The sequence below is a fragment of the Mustelus asterias genome, chromosome 7, assembly GCF_964213995.1.
Source record: "Mustelus asterias chromosome 7, sMusAst1.hap1.1, whole genome shotgun sequence".
Lineage (NCBI taxonomy): Eukaryota > Metazoa > Chordata > Chondrichthyes > Carcharhiniformes > Triakidae > Mustelus > Mustelus asterias.
The window spans coordinates 3,734,164-3,749,076 of NC_135807.1; the positions used below are offsets into that span (position 1 = coordinate 3,734,164).

Genomic DNA, 14,913 nt, shown 5'->3' on the forward strand with positions numbered 1-14,913 from the left:
CAGGTTAAATTCCATCTGCCATCTTTCGGCCCAGGTCTCCAGCCGATTTATATCCTGCTGTATCCTCTGACAATCCTTCTCACTATCCACTACTCCCCCAATTTTTGTATCATCTGCAAATTTACTAATCAGACCATCTACGTTTTCCTCCAAATCATTTATATATATTACAAACAACAGAGGCCCCAGCACTGATCCTTGTGGAACACCACTTGTCACAGACCTCCAGTTAGAAAAGTACCCTTCCCTGCTACTGTCTGCTTTCTATGCCCAAGCCAGTTTTGTATCCATCTTACCAGCTCACCTCAGATCCCATATGACTTCACCTGTGTCAGCCAGCCACGAGGAATCTTATCAAAGGATGGCGGGACTGATATATGAGGAGAGATTGACTCGGTTAGGATTGTTTTCGCTAGAGTTCAGACGAACGAGGGGGGATCTCGTGGAGACTTATAAAGTCCCAACAGATCTAGACAGGGTAGATACAGGGGGGATTCCCGATGGTGGGGGAGTCCAGAACCAGGGGTCACAGTCTGAGAATTCGGGGTAGATCATTTAGGACAGAGGTGAGGAGACATTTCTTCACCCAAAGCATGGTGAGCCTGTGGAATTCTTCCACAGGAAGTAATTGATGCCAAAACATTGAATGTACTCGAGAGGCAGCTAAATATAGCACTTCGGGTGAATGGAATCAAAGGTTATGGGGAGAAAGAAGGATTAGGCTATTGAGTTGGATAATCAGCCATGATCGTAATGAATGGGGAGCGGCGGGGATCCTGGATTCAGGATTCAATCCTGGACCGGGGAGCGGCGCGGGCTTGGAGGGCCGAAGGGCCTGTTCCTGTGCTGTATTGTTCTTTGTTCTTGTTCTTTGAACGTCGGAGTAGGCTCAAAGGGCCTCCTCCTGCTCCTATCTTCTATGAAAAAGGCTTTACTAAAGTCCATATATACAACATCCACTGCCCTGCCCTGGTCAATTTTTCTTGTCACTTCTACAAAGAATTCAATCAAGTTTGTGAGACACGACCTCCCCTTCACAAAACCATGCTGCCTATCACTAATAAGCCTTTTTTCTTCCAGATGTGAGTACATCCTGTCGCTATGAATCTTCTCCAATAATTTCCCCACCACTGATGTAAGGCTCACAGGCCTGTAATTTCCTGGATTGTCTCTTCTGCCCTTCTCAAACAGAGGAACAATGTTAGCTACTCTCCAATCCTGGTACCTCGCCCGTGGCTAAAGAGGATACAAACATTTTGGCCAAGCCCTCAGCAAATTCTTACCTTGCCTCTCTCAGTATTCTAGGATAGACCCTATCTGGCCCTGGGGACTTGTCCCCCTTGTCCCCCTGGTCCCTGAGGATTGGAGGATAGCGAATGTGGTCCCGTTGTTTAAGAAGGGTAGCAGGGATAACCCAGGAAATTATAGGCCGGTGAGCTTGACGTCCGTGGTAGGGAAGTTGTTGGAGAGGATTCTTAGAGACAGGATGTATGTGCATTTAGAACGGAACGATCTCATTAGTGACAGACAGCATGGTTTTGTAAGAGGGAGGTCGTGCCTTACAAATTTGGTGGAGTTTTTTGAGGAAGTGACAAAAACGGTTGATGAAGGAAGGGCCATGGATGTCGTCTATATGGATTTCAGTAAGGCATTTGACAAAGTCCCGCATGGCAGGTTGGTTAAGAAGGTTAAGGCTCATGGGATACAAGGAGAAGTGGCTAGATGGGTGGAGAACTGGCTTGGCCATAGGAGACAGAGGGTAGTGGTCGAAGGGTCTTTTTCCGGCTGGAGGTCTGTGACCAGTGGTGTTCCGCAGGGCTCTGTACTGGGGCCTCTGCTATTTGTGATATATATAAATGATTTGGAAGAAGGTGTAACTGGTGTAATCAGCAAGTTTGCGGATGACACGAAGATGGCTGGAATTGCGGATAGCGAAGAGCATTGTCGGGCAATACAGCAGGATATAGATAGGCTGGAAAATTGGGCGGAGAGGTGGCAGATGGAATTTAATCCGGATAAATGCGAAGTGATGCATTTTGGAAGAAATAATGTAGGGAGGAGTTATACAATAAATGGCAGAGTCATCAGGAGTATAGAAACACAGAGGGACCTAGGTGTGCAAGTCCACAAATCCTTGAAGGTGGCAACACAGGTGGAGAAGGTGGTGAAGAAGGCATATGGTATGCTTGCCTTTATAGGACGGGGTATAGAGTATAAAAGCTGGAGTCTGATGATGCAGCTGTATAGAACGCTGGTTAGGCCACATTTGGAGTACTGCGTCCAGTTCTGGTCGCCGCACTACCAGAAGGACGTGGAGGCATTAGAGAGAGTGCAGAGAAGGTTTACCAGGATGTTGCCTGGTATGGAGGGTCTTAGCTATGAGGAGAGATTGGGTAGACTGGGGTTGTTCTCCTTGGAAAGACGGAGAATGAGGGGAGATCTAATAGAGGTGTACAAGATTATGAAGGGTATAGATAGGGTGAACAGTGGGAAGCTTTTTCCCAGGTCGGAGGTGACGATCACGAGGGGTCACGGGCTCAAGGTGAGAGGGGCGAAGTATAACTCAGACATCAGAGGGACGTTTTTTACACAGAGGGTGGTGGGGGCCTGGAATGCGCTGCCAAGTAGGGTGGTGGAGGCAGGCACGCTGACATCGTTTAAGACTTACCTGGATAGTCACATGAGCAGCCTGGGAATGGAGAGATACAAACGATTGGTCTAGTTGGACCAAGGAGCGGCACAGGCTTGGAGGGCCGAAGGGCCTGTTTCCTGTGCTGTACTGTTCTTTGTTCTTTGTTCTTAATGTTTTTCAAAACCTCTAATATCTCTCCTCCCTTTTTATCACAACATAATCTAAAATGTCAACATCCTCCTTTCTACACTCACCATCCACCACATCCTTTCCTTTGTGTATACTGATGCAAAGTTCTCATTGAGGACTTCACCCACCTCATCTAGCTCCACACACAAATTCCCTCCACTGCCCTTGAGTGGATCTACCCTTTCCTTAGTTGCCCTCTTCCTCCTTCCATATGCATTAAAAGCCTTTGGATTCTCCCTAATCCTGCCTGCCAAGCACATTTCACGGCCCCTTTTTGCCCTCCTGAGTTCCTGTTTAAGTTCTTTCCTGCTATCTTTGTATTCCTCAAGAGCCTTATCCGTTTTCAATTTCCTGAAATTTATGTATGCCTCCTTCTTCTTTTTCACTAAGCTCACAATCTCTCTTGTCAACCAGGGTTCCCAAATCTTGCCATCTTTATCCTTCATTTTTACAGAAACATACTAATCCTGAATCATTAACAACTGAATTTTAAAAGACTCCCACATATCGGATGTGGATTTACCCTCAAACAGCCGCCCCAGTCTATATACCCTAGTTCCTGCCTAATACTGTCGTATTTAGCTTTCCCCCAGTTTAGTACTTTCACTCTGGGACTACTTCTATCCTTTTCTACAAGTATCTTGCAGAAAAAGTATCTACAAGTTAGACTAGGTGGGATTGAGGTTCATAAGGAGGAGGTGTTAGCAATTCTGGAAAGTGTGAAAATAGATAAGTCCCCTGGGCCAGATAGGATTTATCCTAGGATTCTCTGGGAGGCTAGGGAGGAGATTGCAGAGCCTTTGGCTTTGCTCTTTATGTCATCGTTGTCTACAGGAATAGTGCCAGAAGACTGGAGGATAGCAAATGTTGCCCCTTGTTCAAGAAGGGGAGTAGAGACAACCCTGGTAATTATAGACCAGTGAGCCTTACTTCTGTTGTGGGCAAAGTTTTGGAAAGGATTATAAGAGATAGGATTTATAATCATCTAGAAAGGAACAATTTGATTAGGGATAGTCAACACGGTTTTGTGAAGGGTAGGTCGTGCCTCACAAACCTTATTATATTCTTTGAGCAGGTGACCAAAGAGGTGGATAAGGGTAAAGCAGTTGATGTGGTGTATGTGGATTTCAGTAAAGCATTTGATAAGGTTCCCCACGGTAAGCTATTGCAGAAGATACGGAGGCATGGGATTGAGGGTGATTTAGCGGTTTAGATCAGAAATTGGCAAGCTGTAAGACAGAGGGTGGTGGTTGATGGGAAATGTTCATCCTGGAATTCAGTTACTAGTGGTGTACCACGAGGATCTGTTTTGGGGCCACTGCTGTTTGTCATTTTTATAAATGACCTGGATGAGGGTGTAGAAGGATGGATTAGTAAATTTGCGGATGACACTAAAGTCGGTGGAGTTGTGGACAGTGCAGAAGGATGTTGTAGGTTACAGAGGGACATAGATAAGCTGCAGAGCTGGGCTGAGAGGTGACAAATTGGGTTTAATGTGGAAAAGTGTGAGGTGATTCACTTTGGAAGGAGTAACAGGAATACAGAGTACTGGGCTAATGGTAAGATACTTGGTGGTGTGGATGAGCAGAGAGATCTCGGTGTCCATGTGCATAGATCTCTGAAAGTTGGCATCCAGGTTGATATGGTTGTTAAGAAGGCGTATGGTGTGTTAGCTTTTGTTGGTAGAGGGATTGAGTTTCGGAGCCGTGAGGTCATGTTGCAGCTGTACAAAACTCTAGTGCGGCCGCACTTGGAGTATTGCGTACAGTTCTGGTCGCCGCATTATAAGAAGGATGTGGAAGCATTGGAAAGGGTGCAGAGGAGATTTACCAGGATGTTGCTTGGTATGATGGGAAGGTCTTATGAGGAAAGGCTGAGGGACTTGAGGCTGTTTTCATTAGAGAGAAGAAGGTTAAGAGGTGACTTAATAGAGGCATACAAGATGATCAGAGGATTAGATAGGGTGGACAGTGAGAGCCTTTTTCCTCGGATGGTGATGGCTAGCACGTGGGGACATAGCTTTAAATTGAGGGGTGATAGATATAGGACAGATGTCAGAGGTAGGTTCTTTACTCAGAGAGTAGTAAGGGCGTGGAATGCCCTGCCTACAACAGTAGTAGACCCGCCAACATTAAGGGCATTTAAATGGTCATTGGATAAACATATGGATGATATTGCATTAGTGTAGGTTAGATGGGCTTTAGATTGGTTTCTCAGGTCGGCGCAACATCGAGGGCCGAAGGGCCTGTACTGCGCCGTAGTGTTCTATGTTCTATCTTGAAACTTATAGAATTGTGATCACTGTTCCCAAAAATGGTCCCCCACTGAGACATCAATCACCTGTCTGGGCTCGTTTCCCAGAGCCAGGTCTAAAATAGCCCTTCCTGAGTTGGACTATCTACATATTGTCTCAAGAAGCACTCTTGAACACACTGAACAAACTCTGACCTGTCCAAGCCCCTGGCATTAAAGGAATCCCAGTCTATGTTGGGGAAGTTAAAATCACCCATCATAACAACCCTATTGTTTTTACATCTTCCTACAATCTGCTGACATATCAGTTCCTCCACTTCATGCGGTTGTTGGAAGGTCTGTAGTACAACCCCAACAGTGTGATTGCACCACTACATGCAACAGCTCCATGAAGAAACAGCAAATGATTCTACACTGCAAAATCTATGGAAAACCATCATTGACGGATTTTGTCTTCGGGATGGGATAGGCATCTCCAGGGAGGGCCATTTTTAAATGCAGGCAGGCCTTCATACTTTGTGACCTGATATTCTTCAAAAACTTCATCAGTCACACATTGGACGAGAAGACTCACAAGTGACACAGTCTATTGGCCAGGTATGAATTCGTAAATGTGAGGCATGTCGAGAACATATGTCAAGACAGTACAAAGAAACCATTGATTCCACATGAAGTTCCAGCCCTTGATCCAAAATCACATCGGATCTCTTTAGAAATCATAGAAACCCTACAGTGCAGAAGGAGGCCATTCGGCCCATCGAGTCTGCACCGACCACAATCCCACCCAGGCCCTACCCCCACTTATTTACCTGCTAATCCCTCTAACCTACGCATCTCAGGACTCTAAGGGGCAATTTTTAACCTGGTCGATCAACCTAACCCGCACATCTTTGGACTATGGGAGGAAACCAGAGAATGTGCAAACTCCACACAGACAGTGACCCGAGCTGGGAATCGAACCCGGGACCCTGGAGCTGTGAAGCAGCAGTGCTAACCACTGTGCTACCGTGCTGCCCATGACACTGACTTCAACGTTTTATTAGCACATTATTGGACAAACTATTGCACAATAAGTGCTAGTTTCAGTTTATTCAATGTGCCTCAAGATATCACTACCGATAAGTCTGCATATATTGGTAAGTCATTTCAGGAAATGTGTGAGAAATGGAATATTTATCACATTACTTCTTATCCTCATTAAAGGTAAAGTAAAGCTGCCATAGTCCCAGATGACCACAGGTTGTGACTGGTGGTCATTTAACCTGAGGATCACCACACTTCAGGTGAGGAGCAAGGTTGAGAAAAGAGGGCCTTCGTGAATAACCTCAGCCAGTATAGAAACTTAATTCACATTACTGATGTCGCACTGTATCACCAACCAGCTGTCCAGCCAACTGAGTTAAAACAACTCCCTCGATATCCTCATTACCCGAGATCTAAGAACCAAGCTGAACAAATGACTCGAACAATGAAATCTCTAATTTTCAAATGTAAACAGATCAAACAAGATCTACACATTGCAGTGTCACATCTGAGAGTGACATCTTTAAGTGTTTGGCAGAGCTGATTGGCATGATTGGCAGAGCCCATGTTTGGCAGACCAGTATGTACCAATTCTTTTTTACCAGTAATTTTAACCAGACCAGTACGTACCCATTCTTTTTTAAACCCCAAAGAGAAGGTGACCAATGTACACAATAAAAACGCATGATCCAAAATTGCCAAGATTACAGTGGGACAAGTTTGCATTGAGGCCAGAAGAAATATCACAACAAGCTAAGGTGATAAGGATTTGTACAGAACTAAGGTCCTATAAAATAATTACTCACAAAGGTGAGACATAACCGAGGACAACTCAAATCTATTCCATATCTTCACACACCATTCAGTCTTACTGCATTGAGGAAACAATCCCCAATGCTACCAGGAACAACATTCAAGAATGAAAATCCCACAGGTCAATGTGAGCAATTATAGAAACCTCCAGATCAAGGCTAATATGATAAGATCTTGGATACCAGCAGATAACCTCGACACTTTAGAAATTCGTAGATCAACCAGTTTTCTACAATTATGTTTTTCTTTATTCTTTTATGGGATTTGGGCGTTGCTGGCAAGGCTACATTTGTTCCTGAATTGCCTTTGAACAGGATAGCTTGCTCGGCCATTTCAGAGGGCATTTGAGAGCCAGCTATGGTACTGTGTCATATAGGCCAGACCAGACAAGGACAGCAGATTTTGTGAACCAGTAGGGGTTTTACAACAATTGACAATAATTTCATGCTCATCATTAGACTTTTAATTCCAGATTTTTATTGAATTCAAATTTCACATGCTGTGGTGGGATTTGAACCTGGATCCCCAGAGCATTACCCTGGGTTTCTGGATTACTAGTCTAGTCACAATACCACACTGCCTCCCCTGTAATGGTAACTAAACATGGAATGCAAAAAAATCCAAGGGACTAAATAGGCTGCTTCAATTTCTATGTTCCTAATACTATTACCATATTATGAAAAAATGGAGGGTGCATTTATCAGGAAAGGGTGAACAGATTGGGTCTCTTTTCTCTTGGAAGGTTTCAGGGGTGACTTGAGTAGACTCACTTGAGGGAAAGAACAAAACGAGAGACTATCAATGTAAGATAGTTAGAAAAAAAATCTAGTGAATTTATCCATAAAGTGGTGAGAATGTGAAGTGTAAGTTGCAACACAAGGATTGGCGAAAACAAATAGCATTGGTGCATTTATCAGGAGTCTACATCAACACATGGGAAAAAGGGAACTGAGGGTTATGTTGATAGATTAAAATAAGGAGGAGGCTCACGGAGAACATAAATTCTTGGCATGGACTGGCGGCCAAAAGGTCTGTTTCTTTGCTGTAAATCCTATTTAATCCTATGCAATACTGTTCTCCTCGTTAAGATCCAAATAGAACTTGTGTTGCCTGAATATTCTTATGGAAAGTGACATCCTTAGAAATCTGCATCCCTCACCATCCTCCATTGTTTCTCCTTGCATTTCTACTCAATGCTTATGACAAACTGAAAGCAATCTTGCTGTGGGCAGATGAGGTGGAGGTGGAGTGATGGCACTATATGGTGTAGATGTCCCAGTGTTTTCAGCCCCACAGGCAGTTAGGAGCAGGTTTAAATCTATACAAGCTGAATAAAAAAATAGTTTTCATCAAACTTTTTTCCTTGCTGTCATATGGTCATTTTTGAAATTTTCAGAAATCATCAGGCTCAGTTCTGAGAGTCTCAGTTGATCCTGATAACCATTGTATTGCCTATGTACGTCCTTTACTCATTTGCATAACTAGAAACAATAATATGTTTAATAATCTAGAAAATGCTGTCAATTCTCATTGGTCTGACAGCATCTGTGGAGAGAGAACAGAGCTAATGGGGGCAATTTTATGAGAAACATTTTAAGTGCCTAGCTAGCGTGAAAACGGGAGCGTTTCAGATCCGTTTTCCTGGACGAGTCCAAATTCCATATCCTATGCACTCAAGAGTGGAAAAAATGGACTAGACTGTTTCTAGCCACTCGAGGAAGGGGCAGGACTTAACTCGCCAGGAAGACTGCTGCAGTAGCGGAGGGAGCCATTGTGCATGTGCACACCTATGTAGCTACACATGCGCAGTGGCAACCAGCAGAACCCTGATTGGTCTGAGAGATCAACAAATCTGGCCTCGACAAAGCACTCCCCACCCCAGATATCCCGGTGGCCTGTGGCCAATCGCGAGGGCCTCCCGCCTGGAAATATTAGCCCCGCCACCACCCCCCCCCTCCCCCCCCCGCCTCACTGATCACTTACAGCAGAATGGAAGTGGGCCCCCCTCCCTAACCGATCAGCACGTCCCCTCCCCCGTAGGCCCCGTTGCAACAGCACAGAGAGAGATCTGTCAGGCACCCAACCCTGCTATCGCTGACCTAACCACACACACCCACCTCTCCCCCCCTCCATCCACCCTGGCCCAGCCAATCATTCCCCATCCCTGGCCCAGCCGATCAGCCCCCTGACGGATCGTTCCCTGCCCCCAGCCCAGCCGATCACGCCTCACTACCCCCGGCCCGGCCGATTGCTTCCCATCCTCAGCCAGGCCGATCACGCCCCACTTCTGGCCCGGCCATTACCTCTCCCCCCCCCCCCCCCCCCCACACTCCTGGTCAATTGCCAGTTGCAGAGTGTGCAGCGTTTCCCCCCCCCCCATGCCCCATTCCATCTAGACCCCGCCCCCCTCTGCTTCGGCCCCACACCCTCAGGCTTCTTTCCGGGTGTGAGGCTGATCTCGCAGGATATCCGGACCCAGTAAGATCATGATAGGCCGATCTCGCGATCATACCTCTCGCCCCGCCAATCGACCAGCAGGACAAGAAGGTAAGATTGCCACCCCCGTAGCTCTGTTCATTCTCCACAGATGCTGTCAGACCTGCTGAGATTTTCCAGCAATTTCTGTGTTTGCTTCAGATTCCAGCATCCGCGGTATTTTGCTTTTATCTTTAAATTTGATCATTCACTTAATTTATTTCTGCCATTAACCTCTGAATACCCTAAACAACCAGAAAGAAATTCACATTAACCTCATATGTAAAACTTCCATGCATGGATATTATTGAAGCCCATGAAAATGACTTCTGCAAGCTTAATCTCAAAGACGATAAAAGTATTTTTCTCTTTCTACATAAAAACATGACATGATATGTTTTTGTACTGTTTTATTTTACGTTACTCTTCCGGCTGGATGCAATACTGTCACATGTTTTATTATCATCCAGTTGCTTGAAGCATATGCAGTATAGATACGAGATACTTCATGCCTTTTCACACCTCGTTATTTCTTCCTATCATTGCTTTTCCCTGGGCCATAGTTCTGCTGTAAACCTTTGATGCTCTTATTTTACCTTCTGTTTGAAAAACCTTATAATTCAAATCTTTAAGCTCCATATTTCACCATCGAGTTTATTTATTTACATGCGTCTAACTTTGCAGTATTATATCTTTAGTCCTGAAATTCATCCACTATAATGCTACATATCTTACAGCTCGGCAATTCTACTCTCACCTAGTTCCTTGTGCAGTTCTAATAAGAGAATTACCCCCAAGCTCTATCATCTCTGGAGCCTCCAAGAAAGCCCCTTGGCCCCTTCATACTTTCCAGCCACAACTGTATACTATCCTTTGGCAATATCATTTGAAACACATGTTTTGCAAATGATACCCATCCAGTGCCTGAAAATTGTCAGATTGCTCGTCTAACACCTCTGGATAAGCAGAGATTTTCCCAAGCTTAATATTAGGAACACTATTGTCTGTGATCCCCAGCACAAATTCCATTCTCTTGCCACTGACTCTATACACCCTCTCCGTGACATCTGTCTTGAGGCTAAACCAGGACTATCTGCAATCCTGGTGTCATATTTGACACTCAGATGAACTTCCAACCATATATTGGATGCTCTATCGCCAAGACCACCTACTTCCATTTGTAAAATCAGCTGACTCTATCCCTGCCTCAACTCAACATTGAAACTATATTAAAGGGACCGTATAATGTAAGTTGTTGAGGCTAAATAAATTGCTTTTTGAAAACATCGGTTTTCGTGGCTTTCTTTCGGGTGCTCTGAAATCATCATAGAAACCCTACAGTGCAGAAAGAGGCCATTTGGCCCATCGAGTCTGCACCGACCACAATCCCACCCAGGCCCTACCCCCATATCCCTACATATTTACCCGCTAATCCACCTAGGACTCTAAGGGGCAATTTTAGCATGGCCAATCAACCTAACCCGCACATCTTTGGACTGTGGGAGGAAACCGGAGCACCCGGAGGAAACCCACGCAGACACGAGGAGAATGTGCAAACTCCACACAGACAGTGACCCAAGCCGGGAATCGAACCCAGGTCCCTGGAGCTGTGAAGCAGCCATGCTAACCACTGTGCTACCATGCCGCTCTGGTTTCCTGCCACAGTGCAAAGATGTGCAGATTAGGTTGATTGGCCATGCTAAATTGACCATTTGTGTCAGGGGGATTAGCAGGTTAAATACATGGGGTTACGGGAATAGGGCCTGAGTGGGATTGTTGTTGGTGTAGACTCGATGGGCCAAATGGCCTCCTTCTGCACATTAGGGATTCTATGATTCTATAATTGGATCCAATTCTACCTACATTATTCACTGTTTTGTCTCAGTTAGAAATAGTGTAAAAACATACTGACATTCTTAAAAGCTGCAACTTACATTTCTGATTCAAGATGACCCCAAATTAACTTTCTGTAAAGTGTAAGTTATTGTTCCAATCTATTCCACTCATTTTGTGTCTTTGTTGTAGGTATTCAGGAGCCTGAAAAGGCTGATGATAGTGAAAGCTGCCCAGTGTCTTCCACAGATAAAGACGAAAGCTCATCACCTCCCCCCGCAAAGACAGAGTCAGATGACACTTGTCCCGCAGAAGAAAAAGCAGCAGAACAGAAGACAACAGAGACAGACGAATCTTGTCCCGCAGAAGAAAAAGCAGAAAAAACAGAGGCTGAAGAGAAGAAGGCAACAGAAGAAGGTGAGTCTTGCCCTATAGCAGAAGAGTCTTCAAAAACAGAAGAGGCTGCAAAGACTGATTCTGCAGAAGAGAAGAAAACAGAAGAGGCAGCTGAGTCTTGCCCTATAGAAGAAGAGTCTTCAAAAACAGAAGAGGCTGCAAAGACTGATTCTGCAGTAGAGAAGAAAACAGAAGAGGCAGCTGAGTCTTGCCCGATGGAACAAAGTGCGGCAGAGGCAAAGGAAGAGCAGTTACCCTCCATTGTTGATAATGGTTTTAAAAGAGTAAATTGCAGAATTGATGCATTGGGAAGCAAGATGGATGGCCTGATAGACAGCATTAAATCTCTTGCAGATTCTATGAGCAAGGAGCAAGGAGAGGAAGAGCCAAAATCACCAGAAGCTGCACCACAAACAGCGACACCAGAATCAAAATCACCAGGAGCAACACCAGAATCAAAATCACCAGGAGCAACACCAGAATCAAAATCACCAGCGCCAGCTTCACCAGAAGCAAAGACACCAGAACCAGAACCTTAGGCAAAAACAAAAGCAGAATAAATGATGGAACCAGAACAGCAGTTCCCCCTGTTCTCACCTCTGTGAAAAGACACTGTACGTTGTGTCTTCTTAAGTAAAACACTCTTTAAAAACAGGCTGAAGACAGTAGTTACATTAGTGAACCCTGGTACTTTAAAAGAAAACTTGTAAGAATCTGTGCAATAAAATAAAGATCTTATTGCCAGTTAATTCTGACTTCTGATTTGTGTTCATTAACCTATTTGGAATGTCTCAATTACTGTTTCCAGGTAATTGCAATAAAGTACATTTAATCTCTTGAAAAGATTTAGATATTATTTCTTCCCCTGCCACAGTTTGTAAAAATTGTTCCATATTTTCTACATCTAAGCCGAATGTGATCAGTATTTAAGTGGAAGCTCAATATACCTGAGAAAGAAAGAAGTGGAAAAGTATGTTGACAGGGTTAGATCGTGAAAAAAGCGAACTGGAGTAGGCCTTTTGGTGCTTTGAGCCAGCTCTGCGATTCAGTTAGATGATGGCTGATCTGATACAAAAGAAAAATACTGTGGATTCTAGAGATCTGAAATAAAAAGTGAAAGTGCTGGAAGAACTCAGCAGGTCTGAGTAGACAGAGAGTTAACATTTTGAGCTCAAGGTGGGAGAGGCCCTTCGACAATATGCAGAGTGCAGGGGGTGCTTGAAAAGAAATTAGGAAGGCAGAGGGGCCATAAAATATAATTCGCAGATAAGATTAAGGAAAACCCCAAGGCATTTTATAAGTGTATTAAGAGCAAGAGGATGATCAGGAAAAAGTGGGGCCTATTAGAGACCAAAGGGGCAATCTGTGCATGGAGGCAGAGGATATGGGTGAGGCCTAAATGAATATTTTTCATCTGTATTCACTAAGGAGAAAGACATTATAGCTGGAGATTTCAGTTGGGACTGTGAAGTTCTACAACACATTAAGATTAATAAGGACGAGGTTTTAGCGGGCATAAAGATTCATATATCCCCAGGGCCTGATGAGATGTATCCCAGGCTGCTATGGGAGGAAAGGGAGGAGATTGCAGGGGCCCTGATGGAGATATTTAAATCTTTGCGAGTCACAGGTGAAGTACCAGATGATTGGAGAATAACTAATATGGTACCTTTATTCAAGAAGGGCAGCAGAGATAAGCCAGGTAATTACAGACCAGTTTGTCTAATGTCAGTGGTAGGGAAATTATTGGAAAAAAATCTGAAAGATAGGATTATTCAAGGATAGTCGGCATGGATTTGTTGGTGGGAGCTCCTGTCGAAAACCAATTTAATTGAGCTTTTTTAGAAGATAAATACATTGATGAAGGTAGCACAGTTGATGTGGTTTACATGGATTTCAATAAGGTCTTTGACAAGGTTCCACATGAAAAGCTGGTCCAAAAGGTTACAGTCCATTGGATCTAAGACGAGTTGGAAAATTGGATCCAAAATTCGTTTGTTAAAGGAGCCAAAGGATGATGGTAGATGGTTGCTTTTGTGATTGGAAGCCTGTGACTAGCGGTTTACCACAGAGATTGGTGCTAGGACCCTTGTTGTTTGTTATATACATTAACGACTTGGATATAAATGTAGAAGGTGTAATTTGTAAGTTTGCAGATGACACAAAAATTGGTGGTAGGCGAGTTGATAGTGAGTAGGATGCTCTTAGGCTATAGACTGATATTGATGAGTTGGTATGTTGGGCAGAGCAATGTCAAATCATAGAATCCCAACAGTGCAGAAGGAGGCCATTTGGCCCATTGAGGCTGTGCCAACAACAATCCCACCCAGTCCCTATCCCCGTATCCCACTATGGTATGCTAATTTCCCTGACTAAGGGGCAATTTAGCATGGCCAATGTACCTAACCAGCATGTCTTTCAGACTGTGGGAGGAAACCAGAGTACCTGGAGGAAAGCCATGCAGACACGGAGAGAACGTGCCAACTCCGCACAGTGACCCAAGCCGGGAATTGAACCTGGGTCCCTGGCGCTGTGAGGCAGCAGTGTTAACCATTGTGCCACCGTGCCACCCTGGAAGGATATTATTGCACTGGAGAGGGTTAGGAGATTCACCAAGATGATACCTGGGATGGAAAGTTTCAGCTATGAGAAGAGATTGGATAGGTTGGGATTGTTTTCCCTGGAGCAGATTTGATTTAATTTGATTTATTATTATCACATGCATTAGTATACAGTGAAAAGTATTGTTTCTTGCGTGCTATACAGACAAAGCATACCATTCATAGAGAAGGAAATGAGAGAGTGCAGAATGTGTTACAGTCATAGCTAGGGTGTAGAAAAAGATCAACTTAATGCAAGGTAGGTCCATTCAAAAGTCTGATAGCAGGGAAGAAGCTGTTCTTGAGTCAGTTAGTACGTGACCTCAAATTTTTATCTCTTTTTCCTGACGGAACAAGGTGGAAGAGAGTATGTCTGTGGTGTGTGGGGTCCTTGGTTATGCTGGCTGCTTTGCCGAGGCAGCGGGAAGTGTAGACAGAGTCAATGGATGGGAGGCTGGTTTGCATGATAGACTGGGCTTCGTTCACGACCTTTTTTAGTTTTGTAGTTGCAGTCTTGGACAGAGCAGGAGCCATATCAAGCTGTGATACAACCAGAAAGAATGCTGTCTATGGTGCATCCGTAAAAGTTGGTGAGAGTCATAGCGGATATGCCAAATTTCCTTAAATCTTCTAAGAAAGTAGAGGCATTGGTGGACTTTCTTAACTCTAGTGTCAGCATGGGGGGACCAGGACAGGTTG

General features: G+C 44.4%; 1 protein-coding gene across 3 annotated transcripts in view; it reads left to right on the forward strand.

The window, feature by feature from the left end:
- LOC144496049 (uncharacterized) overlaps nucleotides 1-12,453 on the forward strand; it is a 140,191-nt gene extending 127,738 nt beyond the window's left edge. For 2 of the 3 annotated variants that reach the window (XM_078217002.1, XM_078217000.1), the window contains one exon: nucleotides 11,411-12,447. In XM_078217002.1, the coding sequence (XP_078073128.1) occupies nucleotides 11,411-12,153 (743 nt within the window). In that variant the 3' untranslated portion in view covers nucleotides 12,154-12,447. Of the gene's footprint in view, nucleotides 1-11,410 lie in introns of all 3 variants that reach the window. The other variant, XM_078217001.1, reaches the window with a different exon arrangement.
- The last annotated feature ends 2,460 nt before the right edge of the window (nucleotides 12,454-14,913 follow it).